The 18,630-nt window shown below is 45.1% G+C and overlaps 2 protein-coding genes across 2 annotated transcripts; both read left to right on the plus strand.

Moving 5' to 3' along the window:
* Positions 1–525: 525 nt before the first annotated feature.
* On the plus strand, positions 526–4,871 carry NLRP10 (NLR family pyrin domain containing 10; the record flags this gene model as incomplete). Its single annotated transcript, XM_081098831.1, has 2 exons — positions 526–811; positions 2,481–4,871. 2 exons carry the CDS (start codon positions 526–528, stop codon positions 4,103–4,105), a joined length of 1,911 nt encoding a protein of 636 aa, XP_080954957.1. The 3' UTR covers positions 4,106–4,871.
* Positions 4,872–12,975: 8,104 nt separating this feature from the next.
* LOC308524570 (olfactory receptor 10A3) lies at positions 12,976–13,920 on the plus strand (the record flags this gene model as incomplete). Its single annotated transcript, XM_081099117.1, has 1 exon — positions 12,976–13,920. One exon carries the CDS (start codon positions 12,976–12,978, stop codon positions 13,918–13,920), a length of 945 nt encoding a protein of 314 aa, XP_080955243.1.
* Between the last annotated feature and the right edge of the window lie 4,710 nt (positions 13,921–18,630).

Genomic DNA, 18,630 nt, shown 5'->3' on the forward strand with positions numbered 1-18,630 from the left:
GCTTGAAACCTGGGCATGTGCCCCTGACTGGACGTGAACCTGGGACCCTTCAGTTTGCAGGCTGATGCTCTATCTACTAAGCCAAACCAGCTAGGACAGTATAGTTTTTTTTGTTTTTGTTTTTTATCTTTTACCTTCTTGCCATATCTCTGCAGTCCCAGAAAAATAAAATTGTTTTCTTAACCCTGACTGTCTAAGGAGGCATACAGGGCCTGATAAACACTGTGTGTGAGAGGAAGGGAGAAGGGAGGGGGGAGAGAGAGACAGACAGAGATCCACACACCCACACACCTTACTTCTACTTGCCACGCAATGACGAAGAGGCATGCAGGGAATCGCCCTGCCTTTCTTGGAACTTGGCATGCCTCTCTGTCTCCCTGGCCGTGCTCCGTGGCAGCCGAGCACCCAGAAAGCAGGGCAGACTGAGGCGCCTTCGGCTGCTCTTCCCTCAGCAGTGCACTCCCCTTTCTTCTCTCCCCCTTCTCCAGGTCACAGGTCTGAACTTGACCCTTCACACCAAGTACCATGGCCCTGGCCCTGACCAGCAACCCACAGGAGGCAGTGCTTTTGGCCTTGAGTGACCTTGATGAAAATGACTTCAAGACATTAAAGTTCCACTTACGGGACAGAACCCTGCTTGGGGGCCAGGGGCTGGCCCGAGGGGAGCTGGAGGGCCTGAGTCGGGTGGACCTGGCTTCTCGGCTGGTTTTGAGGTACGGAGCGCAGGAGGCTGTGAAAGTGGTGTGCAAGGTGCTGCAGGTCATGAACCTGTTAGAACTCGTGGACCAGCTCAGCCACATCTGTCTAAATGGTGAGTACAGCAGAGGACAAGGGGAGGTCAGGGTGGCACTGGACTCCCCCTCCCCCATGACATTTCTAAAACATTTCTTAGGTCTTCTTTCACTCTTGCCCTGTGATGCGTGGGAGCCCCTGTGCCTGAGGGTCCTAGTGGCCCTAGTGGTGTCCAGCTAAAGACTCATGACTGTGGGGTGAAGGGTGGTAGCCGAGGGTGGGGTTTATTTATAGAAAGATTAGGGGATCACCCTGACCGGTTTGGCTCAGCGGATAGAGCGTTGGCCTGTGGACTCAAGGGTCCCAGGTTCGATTCCGGTCAAGGGCATGTACCTTGGTTGCGGGCACATCCCCAGTGGGGAGTGTGCAGGAGGCAGCTGATCGATGTTTCTCTCTCATTGATGTTTCTGACTCTCTGTCCCTCTTCCTTCCTCTCTGTGGAAAATCAATAATTAATATATATATATATATATATATATATATATATATATATATATTTTAAAAAAAGATTAGGGGATCTTATAGCCACTACCTCCAGTTGTAGTGCCAGAGAGGGAGAGAGTGGAGAAAGGGGCTTGGAGACTTGGGGAAGTGTTGGTGAAGGGTTTCCGGCTAACCAGAGTAATGGCATCTGGGCGTGGGTCAGTCCTCTCCCTGGCTGCTCTCCCTCAGGCAGCAGAGAGGACAGCCTGCTCCTGTGCCTGGCTCTTCCAGGGAACTGGTGGGCGACGGTGCCCTGGAGAGTGGGGTGACATGGAGCCCAAGTGGCCTCCTGTCCCTTCTCCTGGAGACAAGGGAGTGTCTGTGGTGCCAGTGCTCCCTCCATAGGCTCCTTTCATGCCCGAGAGCACCTGTGCCCAGACATGGGAGTTTCCAGAGACTCAGAGCCACGCTCCTGCTCAGCAGCTGGTTTATCTGCAGCCACTGACCGACCTTTACCTAGAATAGCCTCCTGTGGCTTCACCATCCTGCAGCTCCCCTTCCCTTTGTCCTCTCTCTTCTCACCACTTTAATTGTACATGCTTTCACATGCACATGGACTTTTGCATGTACATATATTCTTACAAACACATATTTGCTGATGCCCACTGACATGCCTTCCCTACACAAAAAATACACAAACTTCCATAAGAATGCTTCCATGAGCACGTATGGATACAAGTGTTCACTACTTCCCACACATATTCACACACTAAACACTTGTTGCACACTTACACAGATGTGCATGCGAACACCACACACATTAATATGCACATATGTGCATGCACACTCTCATCCTATCTAATAAAAGAGTAATATGTAAATTAACCATCACTCTGCGACAAAAATGGCAGTGCCAATAGTGGCCGGAGCGGGATGCTGGTGGCATCGCCCTGGCAATGCGAGCCCAGTATCCACGCCCTGGCCATGCAGAGGGAGGGGAGGGGCGAGGGACTCTGGCGTTATTGCAGGCCGGGCTGAGGAACCTCCCCTCCCCCACCACTGTGCACAAATTTCATGCACCAGGCCTCTAGTACATATATATGTACAGTGGTCCCTCCCCACGAAGCCAGATGTATAGCCTTCATGGAGATACAAGTTAGAGAGCATAGAGAATGAGCGTAAAAAGCAGTGTCCAGAGTTTGCAGGGCCATTTTGTCTTTTTTTGTTCCCATCTCACTACCTAATGCACCATGTGTCTGGCTCAGATTACAGAGAAACATACCGAGAGTACATACGCTGCCTGGAGGAGAGGCAAGAAGAGGGAGTTAGCCGCACCTACAACCAGCTGCTCTTGGTGGCCACTGCCAGCCCGGGAAGCCCTGAGCCTGAGCAGGAGCAGGGCTCTGTCACAGTGGAGGCTCTGTTTGATCCGGGGGAGATGCCCACCCCAGGCCCAGCCACAGTGGTGCTGCAGGGATCCGCTGGCACAGGCAAGACAACACTGGCAAGAAAAATGGTGCTGGACTGGGCCACTGGCACGCTGTACAAAGACCGGTTTGATTATGTCTTTTACGTGAGCTGCAGAGAAGTGGTCCTGCTGCCGGAGGGCACGCTGGACCAGCTCCTCCTCTGGTGCTGCGGGGACAGTAAGGCGCCCGTCACCGAGATCCGGAGGCAGCCGGAGCGGCTCCTGTTCATCCTGGACGGCTACGACGAGCTGCAGAGGCCCTTTGCCAAGAGGCTGAAGAGGCCGGGGCCCAGCCCCGCGCAGGACACGCTGCGCCGGCTCATCCGGAGAGAGGTACTGCCCACGTGCTCCCTGCTCATCACCACGCGGCCCCTGGCTCTGCGGAACCTGCAGCCCTTGCTCAGACAACCGCACCATGTCCACGTCCGAGGCTTCTCTGAGGAATCGAGGGAGAAGTATGTCCAGTCCTATTTCACAGATGGGGAGCAAGCCCAGAAGGCCTTTGACTTCATACGTGGAAATGACGTTCTCTACCAAGCATGTCTGGTTCCAGGCATCTGCTGGGTGGTCTGCTCCTGGCTGAAGGGGCAGATGGAGAGAGGCGGGGAGGTCTCGGAGACTCCCAGTAGTGGCACCGACATCTTCATGGCCTACGTCTCCACCTTCCTGCCGCCCAGTGACAACGAGGATCCCTCCGAGCTCACCCGAGACAGGGTCCTGAGGGGTCTGTGCTCCTTGGCAGCCGAGGGGATCCAGCACCAGAGGTTCCTGTTTGAAGAAGCTGACCTCAGGAAGCACAGCTTAGATGGGCCCAGCCTGGCTGCTTTCCTGAGCAGCCAGGATTACCAAGAGGGGCTTGACATCAAGAAGTTCTACAGCTTCCGCCACATCAGCTTCCAGGAGTTTTTTCACGCCATGTCCTACCTGGTGAGAGAGGACCAGAGCCAGCTGGGGGAAGAGTCCCTCAGGGAGGTGAACAGGCTGCTGGGTGACAGGGAGCAGGCGGCGGGGGAGGAGATGACCCTCAGCATGCAGTTTCTATTGGACATATCGAAAAAAGAGAGCTCCTCCAACTTGGAGCTCACGTTCTGCTTCAAAATCTCCCCCTCGATAAAGCAGGATTTGAAGAATTTCAAAGAGCAGATGAGCTCTCTAAAGCATAGCAGGACCTGGGAGTGGGACTTCTTCCTGAATGAGGCTAAAATGAAGAATCTGGCAAACTGTGTTCAGATGAGCAATGTGGCGATTAGGATGGAACATTCAAATGAAAAGAAATCCCACAGCAAGAGCTCATTTTCTGTCAAAACCAGCTTGAGTGATGCCAAGAAAGAGGAGCGAAAATGTCTAGTTGTGAATGAAGGGAATGTAGCAGGGACACAGAAGCAGGCTGCTAATGGGAAAAGCAGAGGGAAAAGGAACTAGAGACCAGGATGGTAGAGGTAGGAGTAGGACAGGAAGCACACAAATGGAGACACTAGAGCTGATGGTGGGGTGGAGAGACAGAGGGAGAGGGAAGACCGTAGAAAGGAATGGAGAGATGTGAGATTGAGTTAATGGGCACAAGGAGTGGAAGGACAGAATAACAAATAGAAAAGAGAAATAGATAGAGGGTCAAGAGATTTGGAACATAGGACGTGGGGAGAGCCATGTGGAATGAGTCCCTAGGAACAACCACATGTCAACAGTGGCTCAGGGTTAGTTGTTTAGCACCGCCTACCCCCCCAAGGCTGTTTGTTTGTAAATTCCCCAAATGTAATCTTTTTTAAAAAAAATATATTTTATTGATTTTTTACAGAGAGAAAGGGAGAGAGATAGAGAGTTAGAAACATCGATGAGAGAGAAACATCGATCAGCTGCCTCCTGCACATCTCCCACTGGGGATATGCCCGCAACCCAGGTACATGCCCTTGACCGGAATCGAACCTGGGACCCTTCAGTCCGCAGGCCGATGCTCTATCCACTGAGCCAAACCGGTTTCGGCCCAAATGTAATCTTATGAGGGTCTGACATTTGACTTTTCTATAAAAATAAATTCCTTAATATAATAAAATGTGGATTGTGCTCACTCTATAAGATAATGTGAAGCATATCAATGTCAGCATTTAAAGGAAATGTACTGTGATATAATGCAATGTCCCTTTGACTCTGTATTTGTGATCAATTGCTGCTTAAATAAATAGTATCTTTCCATCTTTCTAGAAGCTTCTAGAATTTCCATGCTGGAAATAAGCGATGGCTTGTCACAGACATTTGGTCTTAGAAGCTATACTGTAACTTGACTTACCTCTATGCTAATAACATGCCACTGTTGTCTCCAGCTGTACCATTAACTGACTCCTTTTTGGAAAGAGCAGTCATTTCTAAGCATTAATGAAAGTTTTTTCCTGTTTTGGTTCCCTCTGTATATAAAAGAAGAAGAAGAAAAGGGATTATAGATGTAGGCGTGGTCAGGTCCCAACCCTCATTTCACAGATGAGGAAACTGAAATTCAGTCAGGAGCCCCATTCATTTCTGGGGTTTGTAGACGCTCTCAGAGACCCTGTGCAGGCACGTGAACCTATCCCCATCCTGCTGTTGCTGCTGGCTCCAGTGCAGCTGAGAGCGATGCTGCCTCGAACTCCCCATATCCCTCAGAAAGTACAGACGCTCCTCACACATTTTTACTGCTGTCATGACTCTTCATGAGCTGATTCCACGTGTGCCAATTGCAGCAATCTGCTGCACGTGCCTAGACATCTGAATCCAGGAAACTCAGCCCTGACCGGTCAGCTTCCTATGCCATGAGAACAATTATTATTAAGTCTTCTTCTCACAGGAAGCTTGGTGGCTCTACATTTGGTAATAATATTCATAGCATGTTGAACACAGACTGCTTGTGTATATAGAATGTGTAAGAAACAATATGTGTATGTATGTACTTCTTTAAAGAGAAATTTGTGCTGGATTACTGAAGAGGCTAGTTGGCACCCACTGGGCTAGGCTGTGTTGACTCCTGAAGAGCTTGGATATTCTCAGCAGGCCAGCTCTTGGATGTCGTAGAGAATCTGCGAACAATGAAACAGGTGCCCAGCCACATTGCTGAATTTTCGTGTGGCCCAAGAGGTCTATTTTATAAAAACATGGTTCAAACTCCAGTTGGGGTTTAGAGAAGGTATTTCACTTAGGATTCACATTCAATTCAAACTAACTTTAACAAAAATAAATGACTTACTGTATTCATTTATATTAAAAAAAACTGACTTCCAGTCTTGCTCATTCTAACAGTATCATCAAGGCTTTCACTCTCTCTCTTCTCCGTCCTGGTTGAGTTACCTTTCTTTGGCTCTCATTTCAGAAAGTAATCTTCACCCGGAACCGTCTTTACAGCCAATAATCCCAAAGGAAGAGAAGACGTTTTACTAATGGCTGTAGCAAGGAGTTGGGGGAGGGTATGACTGACCCTGGTATGTGCCACACCTTGAACAGTCCCTGTGGTCTGGAAGATGAACTCTGATGGGCTAGACCTGAGTTTCATGGCTTAGGTCACATGGCCATACTTTCTAGGTCACTCTGCCACACCCCTAGGGCTGAGTACGAAAGGATCAACACCTCCAGAAATGCATGGAATGGGAGAGTGACTCCTACAGGAAAGGATTTTGAACAGAAAAAAATTACATGTCACACAGCTATGTACACAGACACAGTGTGTCTGATGGACTGGGGTTCCCTGAGGGAGCATGACCCTCTGTGCAGAAATGCAATCCCTTCCTTATCTACTGATCCCACTGCCTGCTGATGGGACTCACTCTTGCTTTTCTTCTTATTTCCCTAAGAGACTCAGGAAGATGATAAGCTCTGTGTGTCATACTTCCAGGTCCCAATGAGTGTCCTAACATGGCAGAGGGGACTGAAGCGTCCACGTAGGGCTCTGAGCGATGCCTTTAAAGTCAGACTCTCAGCCTGTTCAGTGAAGGGAGAGTCAATCCAGAGAATATCCCTTCATTAGTAGAATATGTGGCTATTCATCCCTTGGATCGTTTTATACCCTTTCCCCCATGATTTCTGGGCTTGGGAACCAGGCCTCAAACTGTGCAGAGTCCTTGAAGTGATTCATTTATGGACTTCTCCTTGGCCTGGTTTCTGTTTATTCTCCATTCTTCCTTTTACCAAGATTTGAAATCCTCTCTTCTTCATGCACCACATCCATGTCCTCCAGCACTATCAATGCACCCCCTAAAGTATTTCTTGTTTTGTTCATCCTTTCCACCCTCTCTATCCATCCTTCCAGTCTGTCTTGCCAAAACAGCTAATAAAATTTGATTGGGTTTCAGCTTTCCTCTTCCTCCCTGTATTCACACAATAATTTAAAGTGAACAATGTGCTTTCTCATATGAATAGGGAGGGGCGTTTGAGTGTTGACTTACCATCATTCATTGGCTTCCTTCCCCTCCCAACAGTACCTTCATTTCTCTTGGGGATTTTTTCATTAAACCTTTTTAGGACTGGTTTATCAGTTATGGGGTAGGGACCATGAAAAGTGCTTATTAAGCAGCATTTCCCAGCCTGGTCATAGTCACAGTGTCTGGTGTATGATTTCACAGTGAGAAATAAGGGAGGGGTCCTTGGATTGGTTTTTGTGAGTGAGAATCTTTTTTTTTTTTTTTGCAGGATAACTGGTATGTTTCCACAAGACACAGATTAGAGAAGATGTATCCCAAAGTGGTGTTGGCAGACTTAGTGCGTCTAGGAGGGGAGCGCTTCCTTGAGAATAGAACCTAATCTAAGAAAACAGAGATGAAAAAAATAGAGAAAGAAAACCCATGCAGGTCCTGGTTACATCATCAGAGTTCTGGATAAAGCCATGCCTGCAACTTCATTCGTCCCTGCATTCTGCTGGGACTGAGCCAATGGTCTCAATGATTATCCAGGACAGAATAGTCCTGGATAGGTAGATTAGTTGGTTAGAGCATTGTCCCAATACACCAAGGTTGCAAGTTTGAGTCCCAGTCAGGGCACATATAAGAATTAATGAAGGCATACATAAAGTGGAACAACAAATCGGGAAAAAACGTACAGATGGCCAATAAACATATGAAAAAATGTTCAACATACTAATCACCAGAGAGATGAAAATGAAAATTAAAACTACAATGAGGTCACCTCACACCTGCCAGAATGGCTACTATCAATAAATCAACAACATGTGCTGCTGAGGATGTGGAGAAAAGGGAATCCTAGTACACTGTTTGTGGGAATGCAAGCTGGTGCAGCCACTATGAAACATGGTATGGAATTTCCTCAAAAAATTAAAAATGGAATTGCCTTTTGACCCAGCAATATATTCTGGGAGTATATCCTAAGAATCCCCAAACACAAATCAGAAAGAATATATATACACCCCTATGTTCATAGCTGCATACAATAGCCAAGAGCTTGAAACAGCCCAAGTGCCCATCAGCAAAGGAGTAGACAAAAAAGCTGCGGTACACCTACACAATGGAACACTATGCAGCTGTATGAAAGAAGGAACTCTTACCATTTGCAACACCATGGATATTATTATGCTAAACGCTATAAGCCAGTCAGAGAAAGACAAATATCATATGATCTCACTTATATGTGGAATCTAATGAACAAAATCCTATATAATAAAGAGGTGATATGCAAATTGACCCTCATGCCCTCGCATCACAAGATGGCCACCCCATGCCATCACAAGATGGCCACCCCCATGTCGTCACAAGATGGCTGCCCCCCATCATCACAAGATGGCCACCACAAGATGGTCACCCCCACATTGTCACAAGATGGCCAGCAGAGGGGGTCAGTTGGGGGGACCAGGTCTGCAGGGGAGGGCAGTTGGGAGTGATCGAGCCCGCAGGGGAGCAGTTAGGTGTCAATCAGGCTGGCAGAGAAGTGGTTTGGGGTGATCAGGCTGGCAGGCAGAAGCGGTTAGGGGCAATCAGGCAGGCAGGCGAGTGGTTAGGAGCCAGCAGTCCCAGATTGTGAGAGGGATGTCTGACTGCCTGTGGGATTTGGCCTATCAGGCCTAAACCGGCAGTCAGACATCCCCCAAGGGGTTCCAGATTGGAGAGGGTGCAGGCTGGGCTGAGGGACACTACCCCACCGGCCCCAGTGCACAAATTTCGTGTACTGGGCCTCTAGTAAAATGACGAACAAAGTAGAACCAGGGGCACAGATACAAAGAACAGACTGACAGAGGTCAGATGGGATGAGATTGGGAAGGACTGTATAAAAGAGGGTGAAGAGTGTAGCCAAAGAGCTTATATATGTAATCCATAGACACAGGCAACAGAGTGTGATGGCCAGGGGAAGGGTGGTGGGGGCTAAGTGGAGGTGGGAAAAAGGGGGAGGAAATAGGGGACTTTTGTAATAGTGTCAACAATAAAAAAAGAGACAGTATCGACTGGACTTTGAGTCCTTTGGTTCTTACACATACTCTGTGTAATTAATAACATTATTTTATCTTTATATTTTTTATTTGATATACTTTTAACATTTCATAAAATAATTAAATTAGTGATTTAATATTATTTTACCATTTTAGAAGGAGATTGTGATAGTTGCAGTCATTGTATAGAGGGCAGTTTGAGATTTGCAATACTAGGTAATTATTTCCTCTTCTGCACTCATGTGTGTTTTTTAAATCTTTATTGTTGAAGTATTACATATGCCCCTCTTTTTTCCCCATTGATCCCTTCTAGCCCACCCACCACCAACCCCACTCTCAGCCTTCACCACATTATTGTCTGTGTCCATGGCCCGGCCTTCTTGGTTCAGTGGTTGAGCGTCGACCTATGAACCAGGAGGTCACAGTTAGATTCCCAGTCACTGGGCCTGATCCCCAGTAGAGGGTGTGCAAGAGGCAGCTGATCAATGATTCTCATCACTTATATTTCTCTCTCTCCCTTCCTCTCTGAAGTCAATAAAAATATATTAAAAAACCAAAAAACTTTATTTTAGCAGAAAAGCAAGAACTAAAGAAGTTGTGAATTTGCTCGACGTTATGTAGCTGGTTCAGATTTTTGTTTTTGTTTTAAAGTATGTTTTTATAGATTTTTAGACCAAGAGGAAAGAAGAGGGATAGATAGAAATATCAATGTGTCATGGATCTGCTGCCTCCTGCATGCCCCTACTGAGGATCAAGCATGAAACATGAGCATGTGCCCTGCTTGGGAATTGAACCTGGGACTTCTTGGTCTATGGGACGACGTTTAATCTACTGAGCCACACCAGCTGGGCCCCATGTTTTGATTTCAAATTAAAAAAACTCAAACTATAAAATCATCTGAATGACTCCCTCTCCCCCAATTTTCAGTGTTTCTTTCTACTAGAAAACATAAAACATTTGGTAACAACATCTAGGTTTTCCACAAAGTAACTTTAATTTAATTGCCTTCATGTGCTTCCTATCAATGCAGAAACTGTCTACCCCAGGCAATAAGACCTTCCATCTCGATTACCCTGCCTTTGCTCATACCCTCACCCCTTTCTCCCTTCTTCACTCTGCCTGTTTACTAACTTTCACTCAGCCTCTGCTTTCATTTCTTAAGGGCGAGGCCATGGTGGAATTGAGTCTCTTGAGCTGTTTATTCCCTGTAGAAACCTAAAAAAGTGTTGCTCCAATTTTGTGCATTGAGCTTTCTCAGGTCCATATGGGAAAGTCTACATCAATTGAGTGTTAGTTCTCCAGAGAAGGATTATCCCAGGTCAACAAGTGAATGCCATATAATGTCATTAAATTGGTCCAGTAAATCACTTAGTTGTATTTATGGGAGAGGTGGGTTTTTTTGTTTGTTTTTGTTTGAAACTAAAGAGGTGAAACCTGCTTAATTGGGATGAAAATCAGAGGCAGGTTAGGTTCTGCTTATGTAACTATTACTGGGTTTACCATTTATAGCTCTTCTCATTGATAACTGGACATGTCCATCAAGTGATAGCTCAGTGCTCAGGTAAGAATGCCAACTACTCTGCCTTTTGTATTCATATATCCAACCATCTGGTTAATGATTAGAGCTATATGTGGTCTGCCTGCATGAATAATCAATTCATAGAGGTTTGTAGCTGGGGTTGGAGGTGTTCAGAAATAAGGCTGATCATGCAGAAAGGTGACACCCAGAAGAGGGAGTGATTTGCCCAGTCACACAGAGTTAACACTGGAGCCAGAGCACATGTCAGTGGGTTAGGTCAGCAGAGGGTAGCTCATGTTAAAGGGAGAAGATGGAGCATTCATGTTTAGTTGTTACTTTTAATCACTCATGAAGGCAGTGATTTGGATTGGTTCTGTTACTTTATCAGTACCCTGAAGCCTGTTTATTTTTTAACAGGATGCTCTAAATTATCTTATTCTTTAATGTCATTTTTATGCACTTGGAACTCAGTATATACTTTTGTCTATCAGAAATGGCACGTAGGTGCTTTTTCCTGCAGAGTCTACTTTATTCATTTTAGAAGACTTTTTTTGACATCCAAAATATAATTAATTATTAAAGTTAATACAGACATTTGATTTTAATATATCACTATGGTCAAACTTTGTAAATCAACTTGCCTTTTCCCCTCAGCTAATATCCTAATGATCTGAGCTCAAGACAACATTACAATGTTACCCGTCTTCTGTCCTGGCTTCTTCATATCCCACAGTAAAATCTTACTGGCTTTCAGGCAGGCATCACACAAAGACCAGCAGGCCTCTGTTCTAGTGCTAAGGTGTCACTGAACATCTTTGATTGGAGCAAGTCAGCCTTCTCCCTTATGCCTTCCTCCTTCCCCTCCATGGCTCTTCTATCCATGACATCCTGCGATTATAACTGCTCACTCTCCCTCTCCATTCAGAAGTAAGTCTTCCCTCTATAAATTTCTACGGCACTTGTTCCCACTCTGGTTTCCCTTATATGCCAGCCTGAGAAGTGGGCATTTTATTTAGTGGATAAGAGGAGAACTTGAAGGTTCTGGGAGAAGGGATGATGTTATTTTGGCCAAGTTATGAGGGGTAGGTTGGAGAAGTTACAGAACATGGAGAAGCCAATTAGGAGACCATTTAGTAATGGGGGAGGTCGGGGGGAGGGGGACTGAAGGGGAGAAAAGGAGGCAGTGAGCTGGAGTGGTTGGTGGGGATGGACTTACTGCGGCCAGAAGGACTCCAAATTTTAAAGATCCTTGAGCCTGACAGTGATGGGATCCTGGGGACCGGGGAGCGTTGGTCTGGGTGACTAGGGCGGAGAAGGGGGAGAAGTGAGGTGCGCTGCTCAGAAAGGGGCTGGAAAGGGCAGGGACTGGGAGGCAATGATCAGCTCTGCTTGGAACTGACTGGCCCACAGGACTCAGGCAGCATGAGTGCCTCCTACAAGCTGGCCCACCACCACTCCAGGGTCTCTGCAGCCTGGCTGTCATATGAATGGAAGGGAAGCCCCGCAGCTTGAAGATTTTTATGAAAAAAAAAAAATCAGAGAAACACCCACGTCAGAGCCAGAGGGACGTCCAGTGTTGTTTTCCTGTTCCCAAACACACAGGGGGCACCTGAATGTGGGGAGAGGGAGACACTCTTTTTGAAGGGTAGTGGCAGAGTCAGGATGAGAGCTAAAGGCAATGGTATTTCCAATCCCACAAGGGCCTCAAAATTCTACAAAGCCATAGTTAATTCTGGGGCCTCCTATTTTTTTGTGTGTTTATTTTTTTCTTCAGATGCTATATTCCTTAATGACAGAGTCTGGCTTTTCCTAATTTTAATATTTATCCTTCCATCTATTCAGTAATCATTGGTTTAGCACCTATTGTGTTATTTATTATTTGTTTTAGGCACCGAGAATACAGCAGAAAACAGAACAAACAGAGCGGGGGAGTGAGATAACAAGCATCTCCTTTACAGCAAATTTCCGGATCTCTTTGAGTGCCCGAGGGGCACATTTCTTGAAACACACTCCATGGATGCATTTGTGAATGTTGATGGTGTATTCTCTGGTCACTACCTCGCTGATGGCAGAATAGTCATGCATCTTCTCACCCTCTTCTTTGTGGGAGACATTATGCCAGGCCCAAGTTGGAAAGCCATCTGCTGTTACTTGGTACTTTTAAAACAAGATTTCTGAATTAAAAATTCTTCAATTCTTCATTTGTATTTGAAAGATATACTGTTCTAATATATTGGCCATTCTCAAAATTGCAATTTGAAGATCTGTCAAAGTGAGCTCATCATTTCATCTTCTGGCAAGAATTTCAGACTCAGCGCTTGGACACTGACTTCAAATTTAACATTCAATGTTGATAAAAACAGTCTATATTCCCCTGCCAAAATGAAAAGGCGGAATCAAAGCTCTGTGGCTGAATTCATCCTCTTGGGCTTTTCTAACTTTCCTGAGCTCCAAGAGCAGCTCTTTGGGGTTTTCTTGGTTGTTTACCTGGTGACTCTGATGGGAAATGCCATCATCATAGTCATCATCTCCCTGGAACAGAGCCTCCACGTTCCCATGTACCTGTTCCTCCTGAACTTGTCTGTGGTGGATGTGAGTTTCAGTGCAGTCATTATGCCTCAAATGCTGGTGGTTCTCTCCACTGAGAAAACGTCAATTTCATTTGTGAGTTGTTTTGCACAGATGTATTTCCTTCTTCTTTTTGGTGGGACGGAATGCTTTCTCCTGGGGGCAATGGCTTATGACAGATTTGCGGCAATCTGCCATCCTCTGAGCTACGCAATGCTTATGAACAAAAGGGTTTTCATGAAATTAGTAATGTTCTCATGGGTCTCAGGGGTCATCGTGGCTACTGTGCAGACTACGTGGGTTTTTAGTTTTCCCTTTTGTGGCCCCAATAAACTCAATCATCTCTTCTGTGAGACGCCCCCAGTGCTGGAGCTTGCGTGTGCAGACACCTTTTTGTTTGAAATCTATGCATTCACTGGCACCATTTTGATCGTCATGGTTCCTTTCTTGTTGATACTCTTGTCTTACATTCGAATCCTCTTTGCCATCCTGAAGATGCCATCAACCACTGGGAGGCAAAAGGCCTTTTCCACCTGTGCCTCCCATCTCACATCTGTCACCCTCTTCTATGGCACAGCCAGTATGACTTACTTACAACCCAAATCTGGCTACTCCCCAGAAACCAAGAAACTGATGTCATTGGCTTACACACTTCTCACGCCTCTGCTAAATCCACTGATCTATACCTTGCGAAACAGTGAGATGAAAAGAGCTTTGATGAAATTCTGGCGAAGAAAAGTAGATTTGCACACATTCTGACTGTGCTGGGAAGCCATGCAATACTTGGTGATTGCTTGACTAAAATCTATTTTAATTGAATAAATGGCCAAACAATCTGCATTTCTTGGCATGAATATGCTTATTTGGTTGAGTTTTTGAAATTCAATTACATATTAGGGCTACTTCCTTAATATTATTAATAGTGTACAGCTGTCATTCATTTTTCTAGATATAAAAGTTTTCATAACATATAATAAACTGATAAATTTATTTATTAGTTCCTCCCTTGTAATTATCCAAATCATTACTGAATTACTAAAGTGAAGCTTCAATGAAACCTCTTTCTTATGTTCTTATGTACTGATGTTTTATTTTTGTACTAGAGGCCTGGTGCATGAAATTTGTGCATGGGGGCGTGTGTCCCTCAGTCCAGCCTGCACCCTCTCTAATCTGGGACCCCTTGAGGGATGTCTGACAGCCTGTTTAGGCCCGATCCCACCTAAACGGGCAGTCGGACATCCCTCTCACAATCCTGGCTCCCAACTGCTCACCTGCCTGCCTGCCTGATTGCCACTAACTGTTTCTGCCTGCCAGCCTGATCACCCCCCTAATGACTCCCCTGCCAGTCTAATTGATGCCTAACTGCTCCCCTGCTGGCCCAATTTCCCCTAACTCACTCCCCTGCAGGCCTTGTCACCCCCAACTGCCCTCCCCTGGTGGCCCAGTCACCCCAACTGCCCTCCCTTGCCAGCCTGGTCACTCCTAACTGCCCTCCCCTGTTGGCCTTGTCACCCCCAACTGCCCTACCCCTCAGGCCTGGTCACCCCCAACTGCCCTCCCCTGCAGGTCTGGTCACCCATAACTGTCCTCCTCTGCAGGCCTCATCATGCCCAAATGACCTCCCCTGCTGTCCCAGTCATTCCGAACTGCCCTCCCTTGCAGCCTGGTCGCTCCTAACTGCTCTCCCTTTCAGGCCTGGTCAGCCCCAACTGCCCTTCCCTGCTGGCCTGATTGCCCCCAACTGCCCACCCCTGCAGGCCTGGTTCCCCCCAACTGCCCTCCCCTGCAGGCCTGGTTCCCCTCAACTGCCCTCCCTTGCAGGCCTGGTCCCTCCCAACTGCCCTCCTCTGCAGGCCTGATCGCCTACAACTGCCCTCCCCTGCTGGCCATCTTGTGGTGGCCCTCTTGTGTCCACATGGGGTGGCCATCTTATGTGTTGGAGTGATGGTCAATTTGCACATTACTCTTTTACTAGATAGGATGATAGAATCCCCAAATTTGCCTGATGGGATGGAATATACATGCTTATAAATTTTAAGAGCTATTGTAGAATTACTTTTCAAAATGATTGTAACTCCATCAGGTGGACCCAAAGGCCCACTCTGCTGCACTCATGCGGTTAAATTTCAAGAGACCAATAAACAGATGAGATGTTTATTTCTGGAGTGAAAACCTGTTCCATGAATGACTAAACAAAGTGCAGTTATTTTGGGGAGACCAAACTGGTTCTTCTTCCTGGACCTACACAGATTATTATTCACAACAGGATTTCTCTTGGTATTTTTCCAGATATTCATCAGGATGTTGGTGGCTAGAGAACTACATGGGAACTCCCCTGAAGTCTCACTCGGTAGTTTTAGTAGCTTTTACAGACCACTGTTTTTGAACATAGGGTGATTCATTTTTTAAATTGTGGAAAACTAAGTGATTAACTATTTGTGCATATCTTCCATGCTCCTTGAATCACATCATTAACTATCACATGGAGAGAAAGAAGTAATAATTTCTCATCTAGCAACATTTGAAACATTTAATGTTTGCCTCCTATTTTAATGTTGCTAATGTTCATAAACAGAGAGGGGCCCCTTTATTTTTTCTTTTTATTGATTAAAGTATTACAAAGAGTATTACATATGTCTCCTTCCCCCCACCCCCTTGACATTCCCCCTTTATTGAATCTATAACATATGAGGGGGCCCTTGATTGAATCTATAACATATGAGCTCCTATTGCTCTTAGTTTCTGCTTCAGGGGTGATAACAATGGTGTAAAATACTATTCTCATTGTCATTCAGCCGTGGGAAAAGCAATCTTTTAATTATGCACTACTGCCTCTGCCAAAGATGAGAAGTAAAGATACAAAACCGATTAGATTTTCACAAAAGGAAATTTCATCATCAAATGGTTGAAACCAGTTTGAATAATATTTGAATATTGTATAATCTTTTCAATAGGGCATTAAATAGGCATTTAGAAATCCTTTAATCAGATTACGTATCTTAGTGTCTTGACATTTCCTTCTCATGTCCATTAAAGAGTTCAATTACAGGGAAAAAAACCCCCCACAAACCTCCCAAACCCTAAATCCCAAGACAAATATTCAACTTTCATTTATTTATTCATTGATTAAACAAGTTTTTGTTAGGGGTGACTTAATGTGACTGTCCCTGGGGAAATACAGCCTCTGTCCTTTCACAATTCAAAGTTTTTTTTGAAGATCATGATTTGGGGAGGTCACAGAAGCCAGTCTCCACCCCAGCAGAGGAATGAAGTTGAGCAGATAAGGTTCAAGGTTTGGTTGCATACGTGATGATTTCAAAGTCATGATGATTCTCCATGTAGTTATGGCTTTGACAAAAACAGCCTGTTCAAAAGAATCCTGTTATGATTTTACTCTAAATAACAATTCTGGCAATACCAGCTTTAACCTCATGGCAGCTAACAGGACTAACACTTGAAATCATGCTTTCTGGGCTTTGAAGTTGACACCAAGATTTCCAATCACAATCAATGTGGACAAGAACAAAGTAAACTTTTAAAATGTAAAACTTGCTTAAAGCATGTCAAAACATGCCCTTCTCTCCAGCTGATATGTTTTTTACACCGTTTTTTCAGCTGATTAATTCCTTTTGTCTTTATTTATTTAAAAAAATTTTAATTGAATTTATTGAGGTGATATTGGTTCCTCAAACCACACAGGTTTCAAATATACAACTCAACAAAATATCATCTGCACACTGCATCATGTTCTTTCTTTACACCTTAAATTGTCCTTTCCTTAAGGCAACCATTCTTGACCCCCGACACCCCATCTTCTCTTCCCAAATTAGTCTATCTGAACACTCTGTTCTTCCTTTCCTTTCCTTTTCTTTCTTCTCTCTCTCTCTCTCTCTCTCTCTCTCTCTCTCTCTCTCTCTCTCTCCTTCCTTCCTTCCTTCCTTCCTTCCTTCCTTCCTTCCTTCCTTCCTTCCTTCCTTCCTTCTTTCTTTCTTTCCTTCCCTCCCTCCCTCCCTCCCTGCCTCCCTCCCTCCTTTCCTTGCTTGCTTCCTTCCTTCCTTCCTTTTTGCCAGGAATCAGCCAGCCCATGGCTATTTTTTAAAAGATATGTTTTTATTGATTTCAGAGAGAGGAAGGTAGAGGGAGAGAGATAGAAACATCAGTGATGAGAGAAACATCAATTGGCTGCTTCCTGCACCCCCCTCCGACCCCCAACTGGGGAGCAAGCCCACAACCTGGGCATATACTACTGACCAGGAATTGCACCATGCTCCCCTGGTTCATGGGTCAACACTCAACCACTGAGCCACACTGGTCGGGCCTCTTTGCCCTTTCTTCATAACCCTTTACTAAATTGTATTTCTTGCAGCAGCTGCCTGGTTGATATTTGGCCGCTCCAGGCTGCTTCATAATACAGTCCCTATTTTCCTTATCAGGCCCAGTATGTCCCTGGGTGGGTTTTGTTGTGACTTAACTATGTACAGGACTGGTATTCAGGAGTGGAGGTGAAGGTTCTTAATGTGGTAACTTTTATATAGTTTTCCTGCTACTAATGGGAGAGATTGGCCACTTCTGCAGTTTCAGAGGGTTTAGAGATGTCTTGGGACATCATCCATCCAGATTTCCCATGTGTCTAGTCTTTAGATTTTTCCAACTCTGGTTTCAATTTGGCATAATGGAAGTTCCTTGATTAAGCACTGAACTATCTGTGAAGTTCAGCCATTCAGATGATTCACCCTGGATTTGACCTTTAGCTTTCTCTGCTTGGCCATTGCAAGAGATGAGGGTGTTATGAACTACTGACATGGTCTTCGGCTCTCACATTTCATTTTTATGGTTTGTTGATTGCACTCAGCTCTTTCGTTATCTATCTGCAGGGATCAACGCAATATAGTAACAACTATATAATTCTATTATCCTTTGATTTATCAACTTTCATCCCCTCCAGTGTTGGATGCCTCAATCATTGTACAGGCCAGTACATTTCCTGCCACAGTTACATAATTCCAAGTTACCATTCCTGAAAGCTTTTATTGGTAAACTTGGTGGCCTAGTATATCGTCAGATTTTTGAAAATGTTCTGTATATGATTAAAAAGGATGTGCTTTCTTCTGACTTTTTGATATAATGTTCTCCACATGTGTACTAGACTAAGTTATATTGTGAATATTTTCTTTATCCTTACTCAACTATTTATTTACCAATTACTTAAAGAGGCATGTTACAGTATCCCACTATGACTGACACTCTTAAGTTCCCTTATGATGTGGTCAATAATTGATGGATATATTTTGCAGCTGTATTATTGGATGCTCGTGGGTTTAGAATTATTATATTCTAAACTCTCTTTGTCTGCAGTAATGCTTTTCTTCTGATAATAATACAGTTACATACATTTCCTTTTATGTAACTGTATTATTTTGTAATATCTTTTGATATTTAACCTTTCCATACCCTTATGATTTAGATGTG

The sequence above is a fragment of the Myotis nattereri genome, assembly GCF_964212035.1.
Source record: "Myotis nattereri genome assembly, chromosome: 9".
NCBI lineage: Eukaryota > Metazoa > Chordata > Mammalia > Chiroptera > Vespertilionidae > Myotis > Myotis nattereri.